Consider the following 21659-nt stretch of genomic DNA (forward strand, 5'->3'; position numbering starts at 1 on the left):
TGCGATGCTTCCTTCACCTGCCCCGGCGACACACTCCCACTGGTCACTGGCGGCCGCGGCTCGGTGCCGACGACAGATTGAAGCATTTCGCTTATTGCTTCTCCAGTAGGCAAGCACGGACGATGACACCAGATTGATTTTGTTACCACTGGAAGATATTCGCGATTCGGCTCGGAAGCGAGATATCCGCGACGTGCAGGTTCGGAGGCGCTCGGAAGTGCACTGTCGTTTGACGATGTAGGAAACACGTGAGATCCATCAGCCCAACCAGACACACAGATACCGAGCTTCTTGCACCGTCTGGCTCCAAGGCACCACCGCCGAGCAAAAGCCAACAATTAGCGAAAATATGCAGGACAAATTTCCACAGCAGGTTTTCTTTCTTTTTTTATTTTTTTGAGATCCCCCTGTCTTTTTTTTTTCTTCTTCGTTCACAGAATGCTGTTCTCGCTTGTTGTGCTTATGCTGCCCCCAGTTCCAGTGAAAGTGCGTTGACTCGAGGTCAGTCCTGAGGCACGTCGATGCCAAAAAAAAAAAAAGATCTGTGGTTTTCGCGTAACTTTAGGATTCACTGAGAGCGTCACGATGGGGGTATGGGGCAAAAGCCACCGAAGCAGCTGCACCTTGCAGTCACGTAGTAATAAACTCTGATACGCAGGTTAAAAATCACGTGATAGAAAACTCCCTACGTGGTAAAACTGGATTTTGACATCCTTTTACTACTTGCCTGAGCGGTAGTGGTAAAACTATGTCATGTACCATCTTTTACTCCTACACGAGGTAGTAATTTTTAATGCAAGAGAGTTTTCAGAGGTCATGAGCCGCGAAAACCCCAAACTCGGATAGTTTTTGCTTACAGTGCATTATATAAAACACGAAAAATGCGATTCTGGTATTTAGAAGCGCTAACACAATAATCCTGTAAGCCACCTTACGTTTTGTCCATATTATTAAGAACCTCGAAGAGAGTGGAGAGAAATTTTATTTAAGTTGGAGGTTGCTGAAGAGGAGAAGGCCAACACTAACCAAAGCCATCTGCCCAAGAAGTTTGTTGTTCTGGTCTTGTTACTGAAATCTTCTCTCAACCAAAGGTTTTTGGGAATCGGAACATATTGTAACAAGGAGTATTTGTTAATGGGTCGCCACTCAGCATCAGAGCGAGATGACACTGCATTGAGCGCACAGAATGCAAGTCAACAGGGCAACCCAGACTTAACCTCTCAACCACAACGTTGTCGTCGTCTTCCTTTCGGTGACATTTCAGCGGCTCCGCAGGAGCGATGCTTGTATACGCGTGACAATATTTCACCTCGTACAAAAACGTTTTCCCTTCTGTGTGCCTGACAATCTTGCAAATTTTGCTTCCCCCTCTTTAATGATACCACAAGTGACACAATATAGGGTTAGTGGTCAAACCAAGGCAGCCCGTTGAGATGGAACAATTGACGAATGGAGCATTGAGGTGGAGTCGATGATAGAGTGCCTCATGGTGGTGAGGAAAGTGACGCGCAGCTATTGATTTCAAGTCATTGTTACTGGGTATACTCAGAAACTGTGCTTTTACGTAATAGTTTGGAAGGGAAAGAGAAAAAACACATGGTTGATTCCAACGCCACAAGAAGTGGTAGTCTCCTGTTTACCTATTTTGAGCATTACTATGAGACTTACCTGGATTCACTTTTACACTCACGTCTACTCACAAGTATTCAGAAGCAGTGTCGTTCGTAAACCATTCGAATATTTATTGATCAGAGACATAAGTTACATAGAAGGGTGCTTTCACCTCCCCCTCCGTCCCTGCTATTTTTTTTTCAGGGAAGTTTTTGATAAGTACTTCCTATGTTGTTATATCTTTAAAAAATGGCTTTACTGGTTTGCGAGCCGTTATCACTCGTTTTCGAAGGTACTATAGCAAAAGGCACGAATAAGAGAACTTAATACGTGTTAAAGTGCATGACACCATGGGCAAAAAAGCTAATTCTAAGCCAGCAGACTCATGAGTCAACTCACTCGGACTCACTCAGCCTCAGATCAATTTGTGAGGCTGAGAACGAGTGAGTCCGGGTCAGTATTGTTTTAGAGAGTTCGATTCCAAGTGAGCCCGTGATAGGGGAATTTCGGTTAGCCCGAGTCCCATTGAACACTAAGCTCAAAATTTATTTCATGACTAACGTCAACCATTAACTACTAAACATACTCCTCTACTAGCTGAAGTAGCTAACGTCGAGAGCGTAAGCGGAAAAAGTGGTGTGGCAGCCAAAAAACCATCGCTGATACAACACAAAACTTGCTACAAGGCCGCCATACCGTGCCATGATAGAGAATGATGGCACACAATAGCTGAAGTAGATGTGCGTCGTAGGTCCCCTGTAGCATGGCGGCTATTTTTCTCGAGCGTTAGCGAAGAATGCGGTGTTAAGCCAGGTGAGGCATGTGTGCGTTGCAGGACTATTTTTTGTATTGACGGATTCCATGAGTGACTCCGACCCTTGAGCTAATGTCGCCACAACGCTGACTGTTGAAACTTTGACGAAATTGCGTCTGACTTGTAACAACGCGCGTTCAGGAGTTAATTTCGAAGGCCATAATATTGATGCGTTAATTTCCGTTACCACTACCGGAGCGCGACAGCACACCGCCAACCAAGAGCGCTGGGAGGGGAACGTTAGAGACACAGGAGGCGTGTTGGTAAAGCCTCCATCCAGTGTGCGGCACCATGAAGTAATGAATAGCGTGCCCGGCATCTGTTGCTAGAAACAAGAGGTCGTACTTTCGACCCAAGTAGAAAGAACTCATTTGCTTTGCCATCTGATCGGGCACTTTTTTCCGACGTGATTTTCGTGAAGGAAGTACGTCACTGAAGTCCTGTTTACCCGGGTATAAAACAAAAACAAAATAGAAGGCAGGAGAACACGGCTAATTGAAAAGGTCGTCGATGAGACGTGTATTTCCAAGACCGAACTGTTGGCTCGTTTCCCCTCTCCTCGGAGAGGGGAGGGAACTATCGTGTTTTCAGCATTATCAGCAAGGTAGCGCAATGAGCGCACGACGGTTGTCCTCTCTCACGCGTACTTTGGCCCGCGGAGAGGAGGGGAGTGAACAATCTCTCGCGTGCCCTTATTTCCCGGTGGGGAGGATCATACGTCTCGGCTGGCGTCGGGATTGCTCTGGAACGATTCTGTTGTAGTTACGGGGTGCAGAAAGGCCACTGCAATTGTTGCACAGCCTTCATTAGCGAAAAAGGCGCGCTTTTGAGACACCGAGAAGTAACAACTGAGACGCTTATTCGCGTTCATCTGTACCTGTGAGTACGTTTCGTGCGTCATTTGTGCGTGAGAAACGCTGGGCATGTTTCGATCTGCTTGCAATTTTGCACAAGAGCTTCCAATTAGTTGCTATCGCGTTGATTACTTCGCCTTTGTCGCAAAGCTGTGACTCTTTTTTTCCCTCTATCTTTTTGTAACGACGTGAATAATGGTGCGTGTGCCATCTCAGTAAGCTGAAAGGCCAGAACGAACAAAGACAAACGCAAACGCAGAACAACGACAATCTTAATAGCTGATACGGCACCCGCCATGATGGCCTATTGCAATTACGGTGCTCAACGCCTGATTCGAAGGTCGCGGAAGCGAGTCCCAGAAGCAGCGGCTGTCTTTCGATGAAAGCAAAACTACGGACCCATGTACTTCTATTTAGGTGTGCATTAAAAAAAATTCTCAACCTGATAAATAGTTCGGGAACCCTCCGATCATATACCCCTCCATCAATTGAAGATATTACTTCTCAATTATATTGTCGTTTTGTAACGTAAGAACCCCAGAATCTTATTGTTACTTTAACCTCTGTCCATTCTGGACGACAAGAGTAATGATGCACAACATGTTCATGAGCTCAGTGGCAAGAATGGGCTAAAAATATATAGCGTAGAAAGCTGTCAATTCGTAATACGCAGCACTTAACCTTACTGGTCACATAAAGGCATTATCTTTAACACAACTTCAAAAAATCACCAGCACCAGTATTCACGAAGGTTCTCGACGCATACGAAGTGTTGCTATCAAGAAGCCTATACGTCGCCACTTTCCTCAGCGATCCAACCATCGCCGTGTCGCGTGTCTAAGCGGGATTTACCGCAAGCAGGGCACAACTGGAGGAAATATATCGGCACAGGCGATCGGTTTCGATCCGGGCTTTCTCGATGGCGAGGTGTTGGGCGCACGTAACGTCGTTAACTGCGCCCGGTTCGTTAAGAGCCCAGGACGTCGCCACGTATAACGATCGATGTCAGATGGAAGTAAGCCAGCATCGGCCAACCGTCCCTGAAACATCGCAATCGATGCCACTCCCGCACCTCTTTTTTCTTTTTTTTGTTCCTTTTCTCGTCACCGCTACCTGTCCTAATAGAGCTGTCAGCAATGCACCCTTCACCAAAAAGCTTTCACTAATGATGCGTAGCGGCACGTTTCCAAACAAATTTCATTCATTGATAATATCTGGAGCATTATGTGCCAAAACGACAGATGTGTAGGGTTTAACGTCCCAAAACCACCATATGATGATGAGAACGTCATGATGGAAGGCACCGGAAATTTCGCCCCCCTGGGTTTTTTCTTAATGTGCACCCGAATCTGAGCACACGGGTTTACAGCATTTTGGCCTCCACCGAAAATGCAGGTGCTGCAGCCGGGATTCAATCCCGTGACATCAAGGTCTGGAGCCGAGTGCCTTAGCCGTTAAGCCACTGCGGTGGGGCTATGTGCCATGAGGACGATAAGACTATGAAGTGCGCCGTAGCGGAAGGATTTGAAAATTTCGACCATTCGCTGTTCATTAGAAAGCCCCTGTACACCCAGAGGTAGAAACTTAGTTGTGGTATCGCAGTTGTAACTAACGACGTGTTTCTCATTTGGAAATGGTTTTATAGCGCATTGTCACCGTTTCGGCTTCAGAGAGCGCCGAGTGAGGTGGAAACGAGACTGGTTTTCGTTGTTCTTGTAAACATAACTGGCTACGTCTGCACACTAATCCGCTTGAGCATGAGCACCGCGTTGACATCTCGTTTCAACGAATGCTTCCTGGGTGCTGCTATAATCCCCTCTAATACGTATATATGCTTGCCTCCCCCCCCCAAAAAAAAAAATTCACTGTGAGTCTGGCACAACACCCTTTGTACTTCCGTGCAAGTCTGTGCCCTCTTTCCGTTGAAACTGCCCGCTAGGCAAGCGTACTGGCAAGCCTACTGGCAAGCGTCGTGGAAGCCAACACGAACCCCTGTCGTCTGATTGTCCGAACAGCGCCAGTTGAACATCCTTGCTGGGCAAAATTTCAGTTAAGCGTGACCTCATCTCTCTATCATCACGAGATTTCGTTAACGTGCTAGTAAATAACAATTATATTGTTGGGGTTCTATGTCCTGTGCAAGTCTCCCCCTCTTTTGCTTGAAAATGCCTGCTAAAATTATGATGACAAGGAACGCCGGAAGCAGAGGGCTCCGGAGGCTTCGACCACCTGGGGTACTTTAACATGCACGAAAAGCACATAATAATAATAATAATAATAATAATAATAATAATAATAATAATAATAATAATAATAATAATAATAATAATAATAATAATAATAATAATAATAATAATAATGTTATATGAGGTGTACTGTCCCGAAATCGCGATATGGTTATGAGAGCCGCCGTAGTGGAAGGCTCCGGAAATTTCGAGAACCTATAGGGCTCTTTAGCGTGCACCTCAATCTAGACCACGGTCTTCAAGCATGCACTATTCCCCCGATCGGAAATGCAGCCGCCGCGGCCGGGATTCGATCTCGTGACTCTCAGGTCAGCGCTTAAGGAAGTGCCATTCAAGGGAGAATAAAAAAAAAAGTCACTCGACGCGAGAAACATCCCCGCACTTGTTGGTGTGTTCCCTACAGCTTTACGCTGTTAGAGAGTCTCGACATTGTCTCTCGCTTTGGCACATACGTTAAGCAGCTCCAAAGATTGATTGATGTAAATAGAAATTATCACCAGGCTGTTTTAGTTCCCGAACGTATGACGTTACGAAGCTTTCGCACAGTTAATTTAGGTTAACTACTGCGTGATTACCAGAAATTGGCCCATTTATAACAATCGCTGAATATATAAATACGCAGACTCAGACAGAAGTTAAGAAAATCAATCTGAGGGGGGCCGAAAAAGCTGTAGCCGTCGTGGTAAATAACGTGCACTAGTGGACTGCTGTTAATACTAATCCAAATGTCGTAGCGTGAGGAAAGTTTGTTGATCGAGTCAGTAAACAGTACAGAAACGATTGCGCACTTCTGTGAATGCGTTAAACTTGCAAACTACGAACACTAATTCGAAAACACGTTTATGTTCGCAAGTTTCGAGCGAGAAAGAAAGACACGTAATGAAGTTAAAACGGTAAAATTGAATAAGCGTGGTTAACGCTGCGGAGGCATCCTGTGGACCAGTTCATCGTTTCTATGAAAGTCATGATAACAAAAATTATCAAATAAAAAAAACGGATAATCAAGAGGCTTCTATTGCTGGCTCCATACTGCTCTTTAACATTTTGATGGTGCAAGTGGCAAGGAAGGAAGCAAAATGGCAGAGGAGATATGCAAGCATGTTAATCAGTTTGGCATAACCGGTATGCTACTCTGCACTGGGGAAGGAATGGGGGAGATTGAAAAAAGAGTAAAGAAGAATAGGGGGAGCACAGACACGCGCATCATCGAGCAGAGCGGCTGCCTTGTGCGGTGTACAGCATCAATTAAAGTTCACTGCAGCTCGTGCTTTCTCTACAAGCTTTATCCTGAGTTCAGAAGGGTTGCTTATCGGGTGAGTTGTTCATCCATGAATGTAGCGTGTATTAGCGCAGTACATAAAAGGAAGGGACACGACACAGACGTAGAGATAGGTAGGTGCTAGTAACATAAAAGAAAGGGACACGACACAGACGTAGAGATAGGTAGGCGCTAGACGTAGAGATAGGTAGGCGCTAGATGGCTTGGTGCCTACCTATCTCTACGTCTGTGTAGCCTACCTATCTCTACGTATGTGTCGTGTCCCTCTCTTTTAGGTGCTGCGCTAATACACGCTACGTTTATCCTGAGGCTTATTTAAGCAACTCGTGTAGAAAATGTGGTAGTTTAGCCACCTTACAACGCATGCTGTGGGAGTGCCTTTCGGAACGTGGCATCGATACAGCATCGTCCAGCAAGGGGGACTCCGCTCGCCGGAGTGAGGATATAACATCACAACTTTGGGCTGAGATTGCCCACGATATGGCGCTAGGTCTTGGTCTTGCTGTGCCGTCGTGGGAGCGGCCCGCCGTGTGGTAGGGCGCATGCCTTTAGACAAGTTTTTCCAAACCAAACTAGTGCTATAGTCTGTTGTCCTGAGAAAGTTTAGCAGTGTCTCGGTTGCTTTATTTACTTGTCCAAAGGCATAGGGCGCATGCCTTTGGACAAGTTTTTCCAAACCAAACTAGTGCTATAGTCTGTTGTCCTGAGAAAGTTTAGCAGTGTCTCGGTTGCTTTATTTATCGATGACTTTTCAGCATACCATTGAAGAACAGTTTTTAGTGCCATCGTTCTGTTGTCAAGATGAGTGAGTGCGAATGAGAGAGGAAGAGTGAAAAGACAACTTAATTGTGCGGTAGATGGCTATCGTAGCCCCGCGAAGAAAGGGTTACGTGACCTCGACGTAGCGCCCTCTACTCGGCAAGCAGCCCTCGCTACTTCCGCCTTGTTCCGGCACTCGTGCCCGCCCCCGTGCTAGTGTGCCGCGAGCACCCTAGCGCGCCATGCCGCGAGCAGGCGACCTTATCCCAAGTTCGGCGTCCATTAAGTCACGCTATTCTGGCTGCCACATTACTTTCTATGGTTCCGCTCTCACCGTTAATTACCACAAGCATCTATAGAGGTCTGTTTAACCATGAAAGATGGACGTCCGTCGTCCGTATGTACATGTGTCACTGAGCGTCAGCGTATATGCATCCACTAGAAGCGATGCTGTAGCTGTCAAAAACAATGAACAGTGTGCAAACTCTCCTGTATATCAAAGTGCATTAAACTACCTCTGTAAGGACTTGTTTTACTTTCGTGTTTTAGCGATTACTATGATGAAGGGATCAACCATGTTTTTTGTTTTTTTTTACAATCCCACAAGATGTGGACCCTGGCAGCTTTTTCCGATCCACACACGACGGTGCAAGTCGCTCTCTCCCTAACCCGCTTTCCTTCTCTGGGAATCTAGTTTGTTACCCTTAACGACCAGTGGTTATCCCGTCTACGCGCTACATGCCCGGCCCATGTCCATTTCTTCTTCTTGATTTCAGCTATGATATCCTTAACCCCCGTTTGTTCCCTAATCCACTCTGCTCTCTTCTTGTCTCTTAAGGTTACACCTACCATTTTTCTTTCCATTGCTCGCTGCGTCGTCCTCAATTTAAGCTGAACCCTCTTTGTAAGTCTCCAGGGTTCTGCTCCGTAGCTAAGTACCGGCAAGATACAGCTGTTATATACCTTTCTTTTGAGAGATAGTGGCAATCTACCTGTCATAATTTGAGAGTGCTTGCCGAATGTGCTCCACCCCATTCTTATTCTTCTAGTTACTTCAATCTCGTGGTTCGGCTTAGCGGTTATTACCTGCCCTAAGTAGACATAGTCTTTTACAACTTCAAGTGCACTATTACCTATCTCGAAGCGCTGCTCCTTGCCGAGGTTGTTGTACATTACTTTCGTTTTCTGCAGATTAATTTTAAGACCCAGCTTTCTGCTCTCCTTGTCTAAGTCCGTAATCATGAGTTGCAATTCGTCCCCCGAGTTACTCAGCAATGCAATGTCATCGGCGAAGCGCAGGTTACTAAGGTACTCTCCATTAACTCTTATCCCTAACTGTTCCCATTCTAGGCTTCTGAAAACCTCGTGTAAACACGCGGTAAATAGCATTGGGGAAATTGTGTCCCCCTGCCTTACACCCTTCTTGATTGGTATTCTGTTGCTTTCTTTATGAAGCATTGTGGTAGCACTTGATCCCCTGTAGACTTCTTCCAGGATGTTTATATATACTTCATCGACGCCCTGATTCCGCAGTGTCTGCACGACGGCTGATATTTCTACTGAATCAAACGCCTTCTCGTAATCTATGAAAGCTATGTATAGTGGTTCGTTATATTCTGAGCATTTCTCTATTACCTGGTTGATAGTATGAATGTGGTCGATTGTTGAGTAGCCTGTTCGAAATCCTGCTTGTTCCTTTGGTTGATTGAATTCTAATGTTTTCTTTACTCTATTAGCAATTACTTTTGTAAATAGCTCGTATACTACAGAGAGCAAGCTAATCGGCTTGTAATTCTTCAAGTCCTTGTAATCTTCTTTCTTATGTATTAAGATGATGTTAGCGTTCTTCCAAGACTCTGGTACTCTTCTCGCCAGGAGACACCTCGTAAACAGGGTGGCTAGTTTTTCTAACACAATCTGTCCTTTATCTTTCAGCAGATCTGATGTTAACTAATCCTCACCAGCAGCTTTGCCAGCGTTTATGAATACGGGGGTTAACCATAGGCGGCTCAGCTGAGAGGTCTCTCCTAGGTGGAGTGTAGTGGGTATTTGAAATCACCGCAATGCGTTTAGGCGGTATTGCCTATAGTTTTCGCTTCTTGACGTAGTTAGTGTCGAGTGCGAAATATTCCTTGAGATTCTTCGAAGTACGACAGCAGCATCATACGTTGAAACGGTTGTAGCCTCTTCCTTGAGACGTCGTAATGCCGAGAGCGCAGTATTATCGGCACGTTCGTTGCCAATCTCGTCGAAGTGGCTGGGCAACCATTGAAATGTCACTCGGTGCCCCTTCTCAAATGACGTGTGAATAAGCTGTATTATCTCGAATACCGGTTGTTCGTATTTTCCACGCTGCGGAGTTGACAAGAGGGATTGTAAGCCTACTTTGTAGTAACTAAAACATGACCGTCTCTGAGGTTGTTCGCGACAGTGCAGCGCGAAGAGCTACGAGTTCCGCAGCCGTTGATGTTGTTGGATGGTCGGACTTAACTAACAGTTGCAGCTCTCGCTGGCAAAACCACCGCTCCGGATTTTGCAACCGGAAAAAAAATCTATAACGAGAGATAAGCAGTAATGCTGGAAGCTCCCTAGAGTAATGACAGAGATAATTATGAGATAAATGTAGCCGATTAAGGCCCAACATAGGGCGCCCTACACGTTTCCAGTGTACGTGCATTTTGTTTGCTTTTTGTGCATCGCGTCAACGATCCTTCACGCAAGACAGCGTTCATATATACTTCACCTTTTAACGCTTCCGTATGCTTCTTTCTTTTAATCCTTGTAGCCCAACTCCCGTCACGAGCATCACCATCACGAACGAAGAGGGCTACATCGTCCAGGAACACGAAGTGGCCAACAAAAACACTCTGTCGGCCGACAACAGCACTCAGGTCTGTGTTACTCATCTTCCCATTCGTACTACCAGCATTGATAGTAACACCATTATTACTCCCAATTCTCCGACTACTCGTAATACTGCTACCGCCACTATTACTGCTACCACCACCACATGTATTACTACCACTACTCTTGCTACTATAACTACTACTAACTATACTGCTATTAAACGGATCGCTTCTAGTTCCACTTTTTATTACAATTCATTACGCAGCTATTCATGGTATCTTTACGTCGTTTGCTTTAACCAGGGTCAGGGCAACAGACTATAAGGTTTACTTCCAGGTGTCTTCTTTTTTTCTCTCCCTATATCGTTCCCACTGTTACAGCTCTTGCTCTTCAACCTCCCGTCTATCACATGCAACCTTTTTCATGCTACGTTTTCTGATGCACTACTCTTCCCTTCCCAACAATTCTCTGTCTCTCTTTTCACTGGCATCCGACATAAGACAACCAGATTCCTGCCCTACACACTTCCTGTCCCGCTACTTTCTCCTCTCTAACCTTTCTTCCTCCTTCTCTACCCGTTTGTTCTTTCCGATATCGACCACCGTTTCGAAGGCACCTCATCTGCTCTGTTCCTCGACTTTTCTGGCCGTGTTTTAAAGTAAACGTGCTGTATGTGTGTTCCCGTGTGTAGGCGGAGAGGGGGGGGGGGTTGTTCTCCGCGAAGGCATTGCTTCGTGTTCGCCCCAGATTGCAGCTTTCAGTATACCTCGCGGTCGATATTGAACAGCCAGCTCTCTGAGGTGTCTGCGAGCCGCGGGCCGTGTTTCTTGCTTTGAGACGTGACGGCGAACGACAGCGAGACACGTTATCGACGTGAGAATAGAGTTCGGCTAAAAAGGAACGAGAAATTTTTCATAAGAAGATGCAGTGATGCACGTGTAAACACACTGAACACTTTTGTGAATGATGGCGTAAATGTGTGATACACAGTGACGCGTTACTGATCACAATGTACATGGACTAGGTGATAAAAATTTGGACTTGTTTTGAATTGTTTTGAATCTGCACGTTCTAACAGCGTTCTCGCGTAAATTGGTGAAGCCGCGACAGACGCTGGTGTCGTATTGTAGCCCAGAAGTGTTTTGTTGACGTGCGAGGTTAAGGACGCCATGTTTGTTGTATATTATCTCGTTTTCACTCAAACGGAGAACTGTTTCCATTTTACACTAATATGTAACGAATGTGCAATAATGTTTTTTTTTTGCTTTCATTGTTTTCGTTTCTTGCTTGGAGAGGCCATCAGGCTCTGCTGTGTAGAATGCGTCTGGGTTGAAACTACACCTGCGGCGCAATCGCACTTACTTCTGTTTTTTTTTCGACCTTCAGCTTCCGTTCGATGATGCAGCCAAACTGACCTTGAAATTTTATCACTAAGTAAAAAATAGCAGGGTGATGTAGTGGTGCCAAAATTTAAAATGCACAATCTACAGTGCCTCCCTTACGAAAAGGGATCCCAACAAAATTACTTCTTTTGACGAGAGCTGTTAAATATTGTCGATTCCGGGCAGGTTTGTGCTGTGTGGACCAAGATACCGAAGGTTTACCGGCGGCTTCTTCAGAAGGAGAAGCTCCACATGGCTCTGATCACCAACGGACATCCCAACGGACTGGTGGCAGGCCGCATTGTGCAGTCTACTAGACTTGAACCAGGTACGTGAGTACATTCGCACGTCCTCACCCTCAATTTTTTATAAAGTTTCTTTTCGAGTTTGGAAATCGCGCCCTTAGGCCGAGTACAACGCGGTTTCTTAAGTGCACGTACAAATTCACTTCGTGTATGAAGTCTAAGAGTGAGCGATAGAACGATCTGCGAAGGTCAGGTGATGGCCCATGCCTGGGCCCTGTTACATGGAGATTATGAAGATGGCTTAAATGTAGTTCTGTACAAGTCCACAGAAAGTCTGTAGGCATGGTTGCACGTACGGATTGTGACGCCACTTACATCGGTGAGACAAAAGATTTCCCGGAAAGGATACGGCAACATCGAAACGACGTGCGTAGCTTCAGTGCTGCACAAAACGCTCTCGCAGAACACAGTGAAAATACGGACCACCGCATCAATTTTGACGCCACCTGGGTAATCGGCATGGAAGGTAGTCGCACAAAAAGGCAGTTTTTGGAGTCCTGGCATATGAAAACAACACATGAAAATTTCAAGCGCTCAACTGGGACATTACCGAGTGTATACGTGCACAATCTGCAAAACCAGTGGAAAAATCACCGCAGCAACAAGAATGGTGGGAAGAAGGACGATGGAAAGGTAACACCACCAAGAGAAGTCGCTAGTTTCGGAGCCTGCCGAACAGTTAATGAACCCTTGAAGAAGGAACCCAATAGGTTTCGAAACCTCTGGTCAGTTCATAGTTTTCAAATTTTAACTTTAGAAACTTTGCGCTAAAAGTGGCTGCAGAGTTTTATTTGTATGAATTTCACCCAGCCAGACAGATCTCTGTCGAATATGTCCGCCTTGGAACACTGAAACTCCAGTCGCGGCAATGCACAAGGCCTCAGATAAGACACCCGTGAACACACACGGATCCCACGGCATGTTTTTCGGTGCCTTCTCCGTGTGCTCGCATGTTGCGCTGTCTGGCAACTGTAAAACGAAGAACCTTTTCTGTTGCAACCGAACACGGCACGCATAACGCTGAATAAACTGAACTGTACAAACCACTACCGGAATGTTTGCTCTCGGAGGGCTGCCTTTAGTTGCGAAGCGGAAACTACCATTGTCAACAACAGTGCATTCTCTTCGTTCTCTTCTTGGTGTCCTGCTTGACATCCTTAGCATGTGTGCCGATCTGTCCGGCGTGGGATGAAATAACATCGATGGGCGGGAGAATTCGTACGGACAAGAAAACAAATAAAAAGAAAATGCTGGGAGAGAAATGTAGAAAGAAAAATTGAGGCAGAAAGAGTGAAGAAAGCGGGAGAAAGCGTAGAATAGGAACGTATAGTATAGCAAAGAGGGAAATGGGAAGTCAAGATGAGAAAAAAGGGAAATGGGGATGTATAGGACAGCAATATTTTGTTTCGCCGAGGAGAGAAAAGAGGTGGAGACCGCTACGAGCCCCGCTGTTTCCTCGATGTTTTCACGGATAACGGGTACCTGCCACAATTTTTCTTGTCTAGAGGTGGCTTGACCTCTAGTTTGTTCAAATCAATGTGTCATCTGGACCACCAGTGTGTTCTCCTAACCCACACACACATGGATTTAGAGATGTTCTGTTTGTTAGTCTACATTTTACTGAGCTTTCGCTTTGTTCACCTGGGTATATCCGCACCAAGTGTCACATTGAACCCGCGTGCCTGCGTTGGTCCCCAATGATGGTCCCCTATGATGGTCCCCAATGATGGTCCCCAATGATGGTCCCCAACGATAGTGACTGAGCAAGCGAATGATACATCACTCGAATGCTGCAATGACGATCTCTCAGGGAATGAATCCATTTCATGGTTTGTTAAAGCGGAAGGCGTGTCTTCCTCTGTAGAACATTTATTTTGACAAAATCTCGCAATCATTGTAACACCCCCTATTCAGCGAAGACACTGCAGCTAAGCAATCATACCGATTCAAAATCCTCATCGTTTCATTCAGGAGAAGTTGGACTGTCTGAGAAATTTTCTGGAATTGTAAAATTTGTAAACCTCTAAATAATAAAAAAGAACTGCTCCGGTCGGCGCGATGAAAGAAGAAAAAAAAACAGAAAGGAAGAAACACAACGAGCAAAAAATGCCAAAGTGGGGATGTATACATAATTAATTCCAAGAGCTCAGGTAACAGTCCGCGGGCTTTTTACGCAGTCGCCACCGTTCATACACGCGTAGTACATGTTCGAGCGCTGGATACGTCGATGTAAACGCAATCTCGCAAAGCTGCTCATTCTCCGTACGTTGCTATACGCCTCACTTCATCGCCTTGAGCGCGCGGGTGAATTCTTCGTGATATATATATTTTTTTACAAGCACGAACACTGATCCGCCGTCGCGCTCTACCTTTAATGGCGCTGACGATGTGCGTGGCACCCGGTCGAGCTTTTTGTCCGACACCTTACTTACGCTCGGGTGAACCGCTACAGGGCGACGCGGCAGCTCTCATTAAATCGGAATTCCCGTGCGTCCGCCTGGAAGAGCTCGCTTCTCTCCGGGCCGCTACCTTTTCATACAGCTCCCCCGTCCATTTTTATTTCCATGATTTCTTTTCGAACGCCACTTCGTCGTTGTTATTACCTTGTAATGGCATAGGCATAATTTTGTTTCTTTTAGTCCAAGTGGCTCGCGTATTCGCGAAATAGGCTGTTTCGTAGTGTCGGGAGAAAGAGCAGATGAGAGGAACAAAAGACGAACAAAAAAGGTGTGATGCAGTACCTTCGCATGAAAGTCGACCGCAAGTGCTTTTATAAACGCGCGTCTTTTGCTAATCCCCCTCGCTCTCTCCGTTCTGTTTCATCACCAAGCCCGTTTCGCTGACCACCACGACGAGGAATGACTTTAATTTTGAATCTAAAGAAGCCATCCGTGCTTAGAGGTTCTTCGGTAGCATTGTACATGACGCGCGCCATGGTTGCATCGCAGCAAAAAAAGTAGCTGACCAATGAAAATTCATATCGTAGAGTCAGATACGTGTGAAGGCCGGATGCGTATACAGCTTACCGTGTGTCTTCTTTAAAGGACGCGAACAGGGCCATATTCGCAAACCAACCTAGTCCTTACCTCGAGTTCTCCTTGTCGGTTTTACACCTTTATTTTGCTACTAGAAGTTTCTAAGAAAAACTGAAAAAACAAAATGGCGAATGCTAATCCAGGCTATAAACTATGTCTCCAACATTTATCCCGACATTTATTTGCCGTTTAAGCCAATATATTCCGACTCTTTGCACTGCCGATATTTATATAAAGCCGTGTGGCACTGGGCCGCTCGACTGTATGGTACACCTGCGTTTTTTGTCCCCTCTCCGCCCTCCCCCGGTGTAGAGTAGCGAACTGGTTTTACAATGGTTAATGTTCATGCAATGCGTCACCGTTCTAGCTTCTATACTTCAGAAAAAAAAGAGAGTGTTTGTTGGTCTTTTGGTGATTCTCGAATTGGCACATGCATGATTAAGAATAAGAATTCAAGAGGCACGTTGACGTTCCTTTTCGATGACACGACACTCTGAAGAGAGCTTTCTTATCTAATACAATTAACTTGTGTTTTCAGAGAGAACGTTATATAAATTGCAATTGAGGGCTCGCAAAAAAAAGACCAGACACAAAAGAATTCTTGATTTGTTTTTTTTTTTTCAATTTTTTAGTGTGTATGCTTCCCCGCTGTGTCGGCTAGCGCTGTTTCAAATTCAGCGTAAACAGAGTAATATTCTGAACAACCGTAAATGGTATCCATCACTCTACGTCATGCATGACTCGTGCGCATGCAAGTAAGTATGATAAAGACTGGCGAGCTTGCGCAAAACACCAGCGCGCCACCAGGCGCTCATCAACGTCCCCCTCCAGTCCACGCCACGATCGTTGTTTAACGCAAGCAACTGTTCGCAATTGTGTTTTCTCGGTTGCTGAACCGCCGTATTACGCAGCGCGCATCCTCTTCACGCGCATTATAGGGAAGCGCTCGGTAGCTGCTACGGCGGAGTGGGGGCAAAACAGGCACGACTCTGCGTCAAATCTAAATTGCGTGCAGTGTTGCGAAAGGCTTTCGGGTAGTGCAAGTCAACCATAAGCGAGATGCGGAATACGATGTGCTTTATTGTGAACCACTTACCATCGCCCTTTCTGAGCCACGCTGACTCAATGATGAGTGCTCAATTTTTCACCGTTTACGAATCACATAGTACCGAAGCCGTGCTGAGAGTAGTAGCAAAAGTAACCTGTAACGTTCAGTTCAACTACAATTCGTTCCAAACTTTCTTCCCTTAATCGCAGATTTCGGCGTCACACGCGAAAATTCTGCACCCGCGAGCGTTTCGCGGCCTTTGAAAATGCGCGGCAGCTAAAAAAAAAGCTAAAACGAAAACGAATAGCCGAAGAAGACCTTCAGTAGATGCAGAGAACAATGAAATGCCAACAATGGTGTGCCTGTTGTCCGGAATGATTACTTTGGTCTACAATTTGTACCGGAGCCATTGCGCCCTTGCAACAACGGACGGAACCGAAGGCACTACGAGGATGGTGTTAATATTGTGACAACGTATAGCTATCTCGTTGATCCGCCGCAATGAAGATGTCTTTTTGCACGGCCAAATCGGGAATAAATCGAATGCGACAGTATATAGCGGCCAAATCCCAACTTAACTCGTCAGCGCCGATGTTAGTTATATATAAAACTCCTTAGCAGCAATATAGGTTTTAGGTACCTTGGTAACAGAAGCCCAATGTCAAAAATTTGTTGGAGCAGGGCGGGCCATATTCTCAGCAAGGGAAAAAAACGCATTTTTTCCTGCCTCATTTACAATGGACTTGACTCTTCTAGAAACAACAACAACAAAAACCACGACAAATTTATACGTCAAACATTCCAAGATTGGTTGCCTCCATATTCCCGATAGGGCAAGGACTCAGATTTTTTTCCCGTTGGCCGACGTTGAACCTGTAGCGTTCGCAACAGTGCACGGAATTAGGTGCCACGGAGTATATTCGGTAGCGGTCGCTTGCTTGGGCTCTCGCTACGTGAGGAAGATTGGGGCTCTCGCTACGTGAGGAATAACAACGAGGTCACGTCGTGCCCGCGCGGGTCGCGTCAGAGACGGCACCGAATGTGATCGCCGAACACTTTTACCAAGGACAGGAGGCAAGCAGGCGCACGCGTGCCAGCGTACGCAGCTGTACAGAGACACTGCTCAGATAACAGCATTGCGGCTGGCGCCTCCGGGATGACTTGAGGGTAGTCGCCTGGCGAAACTATACATACGCCCGGTGCGATACGTTTGCAGTTGTACGCTAGTTGGCTTCTCCCTTCAATGGAGACTCCAAGCGCCTGCGTGCGATTACGGGTAAACGCACGCACTGTTGCGAATGCTGCAGGTTCAGCGCCAGCCAACGGGAAAAATCAGGTGTCCTTACTCGCTGTACATATTCTTCAAGGACCCAACGCGATCCTGAAGAAGCATAGCATGAGCTCGCTGCTTAGTAAGACAGCACTGTACAGTTGCTGGCCTGCTGTGTATACTTTCAATGCAATGACATGTATTTCTTCCATATTTGTTACGAGTTGGATAGGCTAAATCAATCTAATAAGGGTGCTGCCATGTTTTCATGGCGATTTCGTGAAACAAATAGGAAGAGAGAAAGAGCAAAAAAAAACACAATCTTAAAACTACGGCTGTGGTCAGCTGTAGGTTTATTAATTGCAAAGATATGGGCAGATAACACCGATTTTTTGGTGGCGGCTTTCATGGTTATTATGAGGACGACGTATGAAAACGTTTCCTCCGTGTGATTCAGTTGTGAGCCACTATCGAAATGAACAAACTTTAGCCTAAAATGTGCTAGAGTATACGAAGTGTCCGTCTTGCAAATTAGGCTCATATTTCGGAGGGCTCTAAGCTCAGTATTGTGTGCTTTATACGATCTCATGGGCGCACCTTACAGAATTACCGTATCACACTACAAGAGGTAAACCTTCCTAGACAGCTTTAGACAGTGTCTTGGAAAGATAGATATTGTAGCAAGGTCCACAGCTCGGAGAGCTTATATATTCTCATATTATTTAAAATAGCGCAAACTACAGGGCATAAAATTTTTCCTGTAGCTTGCGATACTTTAAATAATATGGATCCTACAAAGACGTTTCTCCTTCCAACTCTTTGACTGTCTCGTTGTTCGCGCAGGTCTGGGATTTTTTTAAATTTCCGATTACGAGCTTGATGTGAATATACTAAATAATTATGCACTTACCCACACTTTCCTTTTTTTATTTAGCTGATGTTGCTAAACAAGACTGTTATTCCCGCGGCTGGTAGCCTGTAGTGTTTTCTTTTAAACGTACAAATTCTTATCTAGGGCTACCGAAGGAAACTGTGCTTTCGATGGAATGGACGCATTTCGTATGAAGATTTTGGCGCGAAAATTCTTCCGCTGAGAAACTCGTGAGAGCGCTCGCACGGAGCGATCACATACACGTGGTTTAACCCATATATGCCCAATGTCCTGCAAGTAGGACGCTGAAAGTTTTCAGTGAGACTGGAAAGTTTTTTCTGTCAAAAAATTAGGGCAAGCTAAGGTGTCCGTATGATGCCTTGTCCTCGTCACATGCAAGTCTGGCTGATCGCTGGGCTTCAAATAGCTACGTACTTGTAGTCACAAAATGGCTATTTCGCGTGCGTGTAGCTGAGCACCATACCGCGAAAAAAAAGTAATATACTGTCAAATCATTCTCGGTGCTGCTGATATTTTTCTAGATTGTTCGTCAGTTATCGGGTATGCAGTAACTTTCGTTTGACAGCGATAGGCGCTTTTTTTTTTGTCGCAGTGTGTCAGACTATGGTGTACTACATATAGAATGGCTCCTAAACCATTGTTCGAAAGAGTTTTTTTTCGAAACAAAAGCTTTATTCTGTTTTCTGATGTCGTAGAAGCAATCATTTTGGAAAAATAAATTAGTTTTGTTAATTTTCCTAAGTTTGGACATATATATGGTTTAAGTTGCTCGTAGCCCTTTCTTACTACGCAGTGTAGTTGTTGAGCTGTTCATTGGGCTGTTCCTTTAAGACGCGTCACAGCACCGCCTGTCTAAAATCGCCTCGTTGGGCAACGGTACCCGTCAACACAACATTTCGCTTTGACCGGATCGTCGTGGTGTGGCGTGCCAATGCGCATCGTGACGCTTCGGAACAGACCATGAATAAATGCTCTGTTTACTTTCTTTTTGTGTGCTCAGACCAAACCTTCAGAAAGCCAGAAAAGTTGAAACTCGTCGAATAACGGCGTGAAAAAAAAAATACGACGGTGAACATGACAGGGCACAGCACGGAAGCTCTAAAAGCTCTCTTCGGAGGCTAAGAGAAAGAGTGCGAGTAAAAAAAAGGTAATGTGACACAAAAGGGCATCAGCGTTAGCCTAATCTAATCCTGAGCAGAGGTTTTGTACTCCGTGCGCAAATGGATGGTGCAAATTTTGTTGCTGGTTTTAGACTGATCCGCATCGTGGCTCGTTTTTTGACTTACGGATTATTTTAGAAAAAAACCGCAAGGATGTAAAAGAAAAAGTCGAGGGAGGAAACCTCTCAGGTTATTCCATTTATGTGAAAGCAGGAAGAAAGAAAAAAAGAAAGAAAGAAAGAAAGAAAGAAAGAAAGAAAGGAAAAGAAAAAAAAGAAATAAAGAAAGAAGGAAAGAAAGAAAGCGTATGGAGGCTATCTACCGAGGTTATCCGGTTTTCCACCGTACCCTGAAGTGTGGGGCAAGAAGCTAGCAAGTGAACGAACGAGATCTTATGGTGCTACACGAGGATTATCGCCTTGAATCAGCATTATTTATTTCTTTGCTCGGCTGGCTGAAGCATGCACTGTGTTGTGGCAATAGTATAAAAAATCCGATTATCGGGGATGTGGTTTAATTAAACATTTTTAAACAAGTAATTTGGGCTGGGAAGGGTACAATGAATTTTGCGATGCCTCGATGCCCCAACTAAACTTCTTCGTGGTTACTCGGGCCATTCGCTTGTGAAGGAATCAGCATCGAGCCTCTGGGCTGTTTACAAATTTGTGCGTCATAAGCGGTACACCTTCTTCCCATGCTCGTTCTAGAAGAAGTGTTTTTGGGGTGGTGGTCAAGGACAAACTCGGCTGGCACGGCTGCGTAGAACGGACAGCGCGTCTGTGTTTCTTCACGGCCCTCTGCGGCAGAACGTCGTAGGACGTCTCAAGCACTTACAACTGAAGTTAGCCCGTGTGGCTACTTACACGCACGTGTTGGGTATCGGAAGTACTTAAGGAAACCGCGCGGAGACTGAAAACAACCAGGCCACCCACTCGGTCGGTGGGTGGCTTCTTTTAAGCATGCCACGCCTTAGAACAAAGGGATCTCCAGATGTGAGCTACGCAAGAGAAAACACGATGCGTGCTGCACGTTCCTCCTACATTTGTCATTGCTTCTTGGTATTCGAACGTCGCCTCGTTCTTCACTTGCTTCCTCTCTATAGATGTGAAACGTTGTTGTGAGTCATCTTTGTGAAATGTTTCGAGCGTTTTTTGTGACTTTTTTGTTGCTGTGTGTTTTCATTATCCCATACCACTAGCTTCCTCTTTACCCGACGCAACTGGTAATGTGGGTGATCGTTTTCTGGGCAGAGGATGCGTACTTCGGAGAACGCGGGACGAATGATTCTGCGTGATCTATTGTTCTCTCTTTGTCTTGCTGCGCGTGGCATGAATAAACATGGAAACCGCTCAAGAACACTTTCATCATATAAACGTAACGTTTCTTCGACTTCATGATTCCTGTAAGCGTTTTGAACATTTTATACAGTTTTATCAAGACGACTTTACCTGCTGGCTCGAGATCTCACACGCACGTTCCGGTCGTCTACCAGCTTCCAAAGGTGTCAATTTTATGAACTGGATCCTTCGCTCAAGCTAAAGCTACCATCACAACTTTCCCGCTCCGATGCGACACTGTTATGCCGCCTTTGGTTGGGTGTTGCATTTACAAAGGTGTACTCCTTTCGCATTGGTATGGCAGACACTCCTACATGCGACTGCTGCTGAGCTGAAGAGACCATCGAACACGTCCTGTGCAGCTGCGCTTGCTACGACACACAGCGATGCCAGCTCCGAATGGTTTTGAATCAACTTGACCCCGGACCATTTTGTGTGCAGAAGATACTAGGACCTTGGGCATCTGCCTCAGTTGCGCAGAAAGCGACTAAAGCACTGCTACTTTACCTAAAGTCAACAAACCTGAGCGACCGCCTGTAGACTGCGTGTGCTCCCCGAGTGTGCTCGTGATTGTGTGTACCTTCTTATCTCTCTGCAACCTCTTTTCTCCCCTTTATTCCTTCCCCAGTGCAGGGTAGCAAACCGGATGTGCGTCTGGTTAACCTCCCTGCCTTTCCTTGAATCTTTGTCTCTCTCTCTCTCTTATACAGTACGCTATCTCGTTATGCAGATTTCTTTTTTCTATGGGTAAGGCAGTTATTTAATTTTTATCGAATGACGTTATTCATTTAAGCAATTGAGGCGTAGCCTCAAGAAAAAA

The 21659-nt window shown here is 45.5% G+C and overlaps 1 protein-coding gene across 1 annotated transcript in view; it reads left to right on the top strand.

The window, feature by feature from the left end:
- Window positions 1-21659, top strand: part of sog (chordin short gastrulation) — a 308185-nt gene that overhangs the window by 248969 nt on the left and 37557 nt on the right. Inside the window, exons 6-7 of the mRNA XM_075889131.1 lie at window positions 10349-10454; window positions 11979-12120. Coding sequence (XP_075745246.1) covers window positions 10349-10454; window positions 11979-12120 — 248 coding nt within the window. The remainder of the gene's footprint in view (window positions 1-10348; window positions 10455-11978; window positions 12121-21659) is intronic.

The sequence above is a fragment of the Rhipicephalus microplus genome, chromosome 3, assembly GCF_043290135.1.
Source record: "Rhipicephalus microplus isolate Deutch F79 chromosome 3, USDA_Rmic, whole genome shotgun sequence".
NCBI classification, from domain to species: Eukaryota; Metazoa; Arthropoda; class Arachnida; order Ixodida; family Ixodidae; genus Rhipicephalus; species Rhipicephalus microplus.